This window comes from Bos indicus x Bos taurus, chromosome 1 (genome assembly GCF_003369695.1).
Source record: "Bos indicus x Bos taurus breed Angus x Brahman F1 hybrid chromosome 1, Bos_hybrid_MaternalHap_v2.0, whole genome shotgun sequence".
Taxonomy (NCBI): Eukaryota; Metazoa; Chordata; class Mammalia; order Artiodactyla; family Bovidae; genus Bos; species Bos indicus x Bos taurus.
In genome coordinates, this window is record NC_040076.1 from 5,379,402 (window position 1) to 5,387,863 (window position 8,462).

General features: G+C 41.7%; 1 protein-coding gene across 1 annotated transcript; it reads left to right on the top strand.

Annotated features, from left to right (window-relative positions):
• The first annotated feature begins 1,239 nt into the window (after window positions 1-1,239).
• LOC113897459 (keratin-associated protein 13-1-like) lies at window positions 1,240-7,232 on the top strand. Its single transcript, XM_027550217.1, is given in 3 exon segments — window positions 1,240-1,267; window positions 6,620-6,733; window positions 6,736-7,232. Coding segments are annotated over 3 exon segments (639 nt in total).
• The last annotated feature ends 1,230 nt before the right edge of the window (window positions 7,233-8,462 follow it).

Sequence of the window (8,462 nt, forward strand, 5' to 3'; positions counted from 1 at the left end):
ACTGTATAGTCCATGGGGTGACAAAAAGTCGGACATGACTGAGCGACTTTCACTTTCAATTTTTGTATGCCTGGCTGAGTCCCTTGCTGTTCACCCGAAACTATCACAACATTGTTAATTGGCTATACTCCAATAGAAAATAGAAGTAAAGAATAAAAGAGTGGGTTATAGACCAGGTGAATCAATGGTGTTACCAAGCCTATAATTTAGTTAAGCTGATACTTTTAATTATGCCAGAGTTCTTCATGAAGGAACTAATGCACTAATTTACTTGATACACATTATATGTCTCACGGCAGCTGGTAACAGACTCTCACAGGATGGTTCATTAAGGTTACACTGCTCTAGCTTAGAGGACAATGTACAAAATAAATATATTATAAAAATAATAAAATTAATTATAGGGATGATAGTGATCATAACAGGGGAACCTAATTTATCCTGGGATAAAGTGGTTAAGTAGTGAGGAAAGGCTTAATTATCTTAATTATCCAGATGAAGAAAGAATATTCAAGGTAGAGGAAAGAGCAAGTCCCAGTAGGGAAAAAGCTTGAGCTGTGTTAATTGCGGGGCAGAGACAGTGTGTTTGGAAGAGAGGAGGAGTAAGGTGTGAAGATGAGGTTAGAGACACAGGCAGAGACAGGTTAAAGCAACCTTGCAAGTCAAGTAGAGGATGTGTGTTTTATTGGACATGTGTTAGAAAGCAATGGGAAAGCTTTCATTGGGACAGTGATAGGGCCCGTTTTTTTGTTTCAGAAGATTGATCAGACAGGGATAGAAAGAAAAGATTGGAGGAGACATTTTCTTTTTGAAAATAAAATAAGCCACGTTGAGCTGATCTCAGGTGACCTTGGCTTGTAGCAGCTTGAAGCACAGCTTTGGTTTCTGGCCAGAGACAGAAGTCAAGACCAAGGCGGGGGGAATGCTAAATCCTAGCCGCTAAACCACCAGGGACCAGGGATCAGTGACCAGTGACAAGGCCCTGGCCTGCCAGCTGTGTTGAAATAAATTTCCACATAGAGATGGGAAATAGTGAAACAACTGTTTATTAAGAAAGAGAGTACGTGTAGATAGACACATGGGCTGACTCAGAAGATCGCACCCTCACGGTAGTTTGAAACACCAATGTGGGGCATTTCTTCTGGGCTCCCTTTGACCAGTCATCTTGCTTTGCCTGGTTCTGAATCCATATTTGCTTTATCTTAAGGTATCCTGTATGTGCACATGCATCTCTGAGCCATGGCGGATTCTAGCAAAGAGGCCAATAGTTAGTTTCCATCACTTACTATGAGGTGAGGCCCACCACTCTTTAGATCTCCAAGGAGCCCTTCTGTGCATTTGTAGTTGAAAAAGTCTCCTTCTCCCTGAGAATGAGGACTATGTGGTCTTTCATCTCTTCTTTGGGCAGGAATTTCTATTATGGAATTTCTTTCCACAGGTGAGAAACTGGTCAGTCTGGAGTCCATTTATCTCCTGCCTCAGAATCTTTCAGTAGTTCCACCAAGAGACGAGATTTCCTTGCTCTAGAATAATGGTTCTGCACCAGAACTGCTTAGCCCTCAAGCAATTTTTGGAGACATTGTTAACTGTTATAGTGTGTGTGTGTGTGTGTGCACACGCGCGCGTGCGCACGCACAACAGACATCTAGTGGATAGAACCAAGGACACTGCCAAATACCTCCTAAATGAACAGGATACACCCCACAACAAAATGAGATCCAGTTCAAGATGTCAGTGATGACAAGGTTGAGAAGCTCTAGATTAGAAAGAAGACAGTAAGATGACTGGGGAAATTTATGATAAACTTGGAAGACAGAATGGGTCGTATTTAGAGAAGACACATATATTAAGAGGATTCCAAGGTTTCTGAGTTTACCTACTATGTGGTTCAAAATGCTGCTTACTCAGATGAGAAAAAGTATTTTTTATTCTTCCCTAGGGAAGAGAAAGTTCAAGTTTATACACATACAATTTTGACAGTCTTATTAAATCTCCAAGTGGAAATGACTAGTGACTGGATATCTGGGTCTAGAATTTGAATTAAAAAGATATTTGTACTGGAAATATACATTTGATGTAGACTATGGATAGTATTTTAAGGCATAATGGCAAAGTGTCTTCCCCACAGAGAGAACCAGTGATGAGATCCGTGCCAAGCCTCAAGAAACATTATATACAGGAAACCAAACTAAGGGTAAATCGAACTAGGGGAAAGTTAGATAGAAAATCAGGAGTGTGCTGCAGCAGAAGTACATAGACGAACATATTTCAAGATCAGGGACAGTTACCTAGGTTGAAAGTAATTAAATATTTACATCAGTTCAGTTCAGTTCAGTTGCTCAGTCGTGTCCAACTCTGCAACCCCATGAATTGCAGCACATCAGGCCTCCCTGTCCATCACCAACTCCCGGAGTTCACTCAAACTCACATCCATTGAGTCGGTGATGCCATCCAGCCATCTCATCCTCTGTCATCCCCTTCTCCTCCTGGCCCCAATCCCTCCCAACATCAGAATCTTTTCCAATGAGTCAACTCTTGGCATGAGGCAGCCAAAGTACTGGAGTTTCAGCTTTAGCATCATTCTTTCCAAAGAACACCCAGGACTGATCTCCTTTAGAATGGGCTGGTTGGATCTCCTTGCAGTCCAAGGGACTCTCAAGAGTCTTCTCCAAAACCACAGTTCAAAGGCATCAATTCTTTGGCGTTCAGCTTTCTTCACAGTCCAACTCTCACATCCATACATGACCACTGGAAAAACCATAGCCTTGACTAGACGGACCTTTGTTGGCAAAGTAATGTCTCTGCTTTTTAATATGCTATCTAGGTTGGTCATAACTTTCCTTCCAAGGAGTAAGCGTCCTTTAATTACATTTGCACAAGATCATCCTAAAACTGTCCACATTTAGTAGCATAAAGGCCACTGCTGACCACGCTAGTGAAATTTCAGGAGAGTGTTAAACCAGAGAAAAACAGTATGTTTATTGAAAAGGCCATAAGAATTTAGATAGTTGACAAACTGATCACACAAATCTTTATAGAGAATTTGGTCCTCAAAAACAGAAAAGCTGTAGATCAGTCTTATGGACTCTGTGGGAGAGGGAGAGGGTGGGGAGATTTGGGAGAATAGCATTAAAACATGTATATTATCATGTATGAAACGAGTCGCCAGTCCAGGTTCGATACATGGTACTGGATGCTTGGGCCTGGTACACTGGGAGGACCCAGAGGGAGGGTAGGGGAGGGAGGAGGGAGGAGGGTTCAGAATGGGGAACGTGGGTATACCTGTGGCGGATTCATTTCGATATTTGGCAAAACTAATACAATATTGTAAAGTTTAAAAATAAAATAAAAAAAAAACATAAAAGTTATATAATCATGAAAGAAATGACACTAAGATTTTTTAATTGAAGAGGTTGATTATATGTGAAGTCTGAGAAAACAGAACGATTAGAATGGGTTAGACAGAGAAGCTTTTGGAGAGAGAAAGAAATAGTTACTGATCAAGGCCACAAAGTCAACTTTGCTTGGGTTGGAGGTGAGGGACAGAAATCTAGGGTCACCTCAAGTACTAAACTGGTTATTATTAACTTGGGGATTATATTTAATTATGAAAGAAATGTTTATATTCACTCAATGTTATGTTAAAGTTAACTTCTAAAATATAAGCAATCACTGTCATACAAGGATTTATGCATAGTCATTTAGTCACTAAGTTGTGTCTGACTTTTTCCGACCTTAAGGATTGTAGCCCACCAGGCTTCTCTGTCCTTGGAGTTTCCCAGGCAAGATTACTGGAGTGGGTTGCCATTTCCTTCTCCAGGGAATCTTCCCAATCCAGAGTTCAAATGTGCATTTCCTGCATTGCAGGGGGATCCTCTACCACTGAGCTATTCTGTGAAAATAAAAAGTTAAGGACTTGATATATTCCTTCATTTTGTAAATTATTTAGAGCACCCACAGTGTGCCAGATGCTGGTTCAAAGAAAATTAAACCCTTTGCAGATCCTGAGGAACTTCAGGGTATTCCACTCTTACAAAACATGTGCCTGTCCAGCAAGTTCAAGTGACTGAAATCTTAGTCTGCATGATCCATCTCAAAAGACATCTCTTTTAACTCCTCCGTGTTGTGTGTGTGTGTGTGCATGTGTGTGTGTTTATGTATGTTTGGTCACCCAAATTGATAATTGGTAAGATACTAAGAGCCTTATTGTAGAAGAATTTTAAACAGTTGAGACGAACACCTCTCAAATATGAGGAATTTGATTTCAGGTTTGAGGAATGAGAAGATTTGAGGAAGTGAGCAAGACATTTGGCAGAATTTGTAAACCAAACAAAAGGCGAACAATTCCACTGGTGCTGTATAAGCAAATACTAGAGGAGGCTAGAGAAAACAATCATTGGGAAACAAATATAAAAGATCAAATTACATAAATGGCTTTTTTGTTTTCCAATTTCTAGAAGATGCTTTAAGACAGGAGGTGGATATACCATAAATGGAAAAAAAAAAGATTTCTCTAATTCCAAGACTTTCTTTCTACCATTGATTTTTATAGTGATAGGATAATTTTAACTACTTAAAACGGAGGTAAGTTTTTGCTTCTTTGTATTTCTAGAAGGCTGAGACAAAGAGAAGCTCAGCAGGGAGTGAAATGAATCACTGTCTAAGGTGTCTCATTTCTCACTCCCAACTGAGTTGGCAAAGGTTAGAACACTATTAAAATTCAAGCTTTTGCAAACGTATTTCATTGGTAGTCAACTCACTCACAGTATACCAGTTTTTAGCAATTATTCTCAGTGATAGTCTACATGTTTGCCAAAGAATCTCTGCCTCACATGGAAAAAGAATTCAATAATTCCATACAGGATCAAGCATGAATTGTTTAATGATGATAAGGTAAATGAGAAGACAAATAAAAGAATAGTTTGAAATAACCATCTCCATGGTAACTTTGAATGCTGAAAAAAATAACTAAAATAATTAAGAAACTTTTTTTTTTTTGGTGGCTGTATTTGGTTTCTCATAAAATAGATAAGCTCCAAAATCACTGCAGATGGTGACTGCAGCCATGAAATTAAAAGACGCTTACTCCTTGGGAGGAAAGTTATGACCAACCTAGATAGCATATTCAAAAGCAGAAACATTACTTTGCCAACAAAGGTCCGTCTAGTCAAGGCTATAGTTTTTCCTGTGGTCATGTATGGATGTGAGAGTTGGACTGTGAAGAAGGCTGAGCGCCAAAGAATTGATGCTTTTGAACTGTGGTGTTGGAGAAGACTCTTGAGAGTTCCTTGGACTGCAAGGACATCCAACCAGTCCGTTCTGAAGGAGATCAGCCCTGGGATTTCTTTGGAAGGAATGATGCTAAAGCTGAAACTCCAGTACTTTGGCTACCTCATGCGAAGAGTTGACTCATTGGAAAAGACTCTGATGCTGGGAGGGATTGGGGCCAGGAGGAGAAGGGGATGACAGAGGATGAGATAGCTGGATGGCATCACTGACTTGATGGACGTAAGTCTGAGTGAACTCCAGGAGTTGGTGATGGACAGGGAGGCCTGGCGTGCTGCAATTCATGGGGTCGCAAAGAGTTGGACACGACTGAGGGAGCAACTGAACTGAACTGAGGCAAGAATATACAGGCAGGCACATCAGATAAAATGCAAGTATTATCACAGTGAAATGACCTCTTCATGTGGGTATTCCAGGAGACACACAGATTTGATCAGTGAGTCAGGAAGATTCCCTGGAGGAGGAAATGGCAAACTACTCCAGTATCCTTGACTGGAAAATCCCATGGACAGAGGAGCCTGGTGGACTACAGTCCATGAGGTTGCAAAGAAATGGACATGACTAAACAACTGAGCATGGGCATTCATTGTTTATGGATGCCTGGAGCTGAAAGGCTACGCTTCTGGAGTTGTCAGCACAACATTGCTGTTCCTGGTGGCTTTGGAGGCAGTCACATCTGGGTTATTAAACTGGTGACCATCTCCTGAGGTTGTTGCCCGGATTAAACGATCCCACAATCTGCCGTGTTTTACACATAGTAAAGGCTCCATAAAGCATGTATAAATAGCCGAGAGAGAAGGGCTGACGACTGTTAGGAGTAATCATTTACACTCTCAGGCACAAAATCCCCACAGTCAAGCTCAGGGGCAGCAAGGACACTGTCTGTATGCATCACAAACAACGTCTTTGAAGGCAAACAGCAACTTATTTCTGAAGAAAGAAAGAAAAGAGAGGGAAGCAGAGTGGCTTCTATAAACAAGAATACCTGAACTGAAATTAAGAAAACATACATGTGTTCAGTGATAATTATAGCCTAGGTTAATTAGCCATTTTCATGACAAGACTTGTACAAGGAGGAGGAGGATGAGGGTCTGCATCACACCCAACAGAGTGAAGATATATCAGTTCAGTTCCGTTCAGTCACTCAGTCGTATCCAATTCTGTGACCCCATGGATTGTAGCATGCCAAGCTTCCGTGTCCATCACCAACTCCTGGAGCTTGCTCAAACTCATGTCCATTGAGTTGGTGATGCCGTTCAACCATCTCATCCTCTGTCGTCCCCTTCTCCTCCCAAGAAGATATTTATTTATATATAAACATGCCTGGGAGAAGCCAAGGATATCAGAGCATCTTTTCACAGTAATTCAGCTGAAATCACATCACTTGTGAAATTGTCCTACAACTGCTGTTCTGGAAATTTCTCCTCCTGCTCCCTTGGGGACCATCTGTGCTACCAGGCTCCTCCTGTGGCTCCTCCTTCCTTAGCAACCTGGTCTACAGCACTGACTTCTGCTTTCCCAGCTCCTGCCAGCTGGACTCCTCTCTCAACAGTCAGGAGACGCGCTATGAACCCATCTGGTGTCAGATGCCTTTCTACCACCCAAGGACCTCCACGCTCTGCAGTCCTTGCCAGTCAATTCACACTGGATCCCTGAGCCACGGGTTCAGCAGAGGCTACTGCTTGGGCTACGGATCTAGAACCTGCTACTCACTGGGCTTTGGATCCTGTGGCTTCAGACCCTTGCTTTACGGAGTCTGTGGCTTCCCTTCCCTGAGCCACAGATCCCAATTTTACAACCCAATGTACGTGGCTTCTGGGAGCTGCCAAACTTCTTGTGATCAATCAACCTTCTATATCTGGCTTCTACTACTGTTCAGCTTCTTAAGGGTTCTAGACTGTGACTTCACAGTTATATCCTTCAAAGTGAATCTTGGCTGTTATTAATATCTGGCCAGAGTCTATATTCTACTACCTAGATGAGGGATTATTTTGTTAAATCCTATTAATATTAAAATGATTCATCTCAGAGAGTACACATTCTGTTTTCTCCTATTTCCTCCCTCACTTCTCTAGTTAAAAATAGAACAGGAGGTCTCTTTTCCTTTCAAGTAAACTTATTTAAGCTGATATCAGTTCATAAATCTTACCATTCAATTTTTTTAAGAGGCTGTCTGTTGGGAATTACAAACCTCCTGTTGTTTGACTAAAAAGAAGTATTTAATTTATGGAGCAGACACCCTGGTTGGCAGAATTACCTGCCAATACAGAGTTGGTTCCTTGGAATTTGGAGCAAGTGGACTCAGAGCGTGGGCAGGAGATTATCCTAAGCTCTCTTGTGACCACCTTATCAGGACACCTTAACTTTGGTTAAACTAGTCATAGGTCTGAGCCAAGCAGAAAAGTTCAGGAGAAAGCAGTGATGCTTCAGCAAGTACTAGCTTGGCTGTTTTAAAGAACTGTCAAAATACTTTTATAGGACCCTTTTACAGATTTGCATTCTAGGTCAATTCAGTCGTGTCAAACTCTTTCTGACCCCATGAACAGTAGTCTGCCAGGTTTCTTTGTCCATGGAATTCTCCAGGCAAGAATGCTGGAGTGGGTAGCTATGCCCTCTTACAGGGGATCTTCCAGAAGCAGGGATTGAACCTGAGTCTCTCATGTCCCCTGTATTGGCAGGAGGGTTCTTTACTACTTTTATAGACTTCAGTTCAGTTCAGTCACTCAGTTGTGTCCGACTCTTTGCAACCCCATGAACCACAGCACACCAAGCCTCCCTGTCCATCATCAACTCCTGGAGTTTACCCAAACCCATGTCCATTGAGTCAGAGATGCCATCCAACCATCTCATCCTCTGTCGTCCCCTTCTCCTCCTGCCCTCAATCTTTCCCAGCATCAGGGTCTTTTCCAATGAGTCAGCTCTTCGCATCAGGTGGCCTTATGCAAGCTCTAATGAAATTCTGACGTCATGATATTAACTGACAGCAGTAACCCAGGTAATGAAACAAATATCTTAAGTATGGATGAAATTAACCACAGATTCATCTTATTGCAATAAAAAGATTAGAATTTCTGAGTCATGTTGATGCTCAGACTTCATTCTCTCTTCTATTTGGTCAGTATAAGGCCAGCTGTTTCACAGAATTCTCCTGACAACTTCTGGAAACAGGGCAGCAT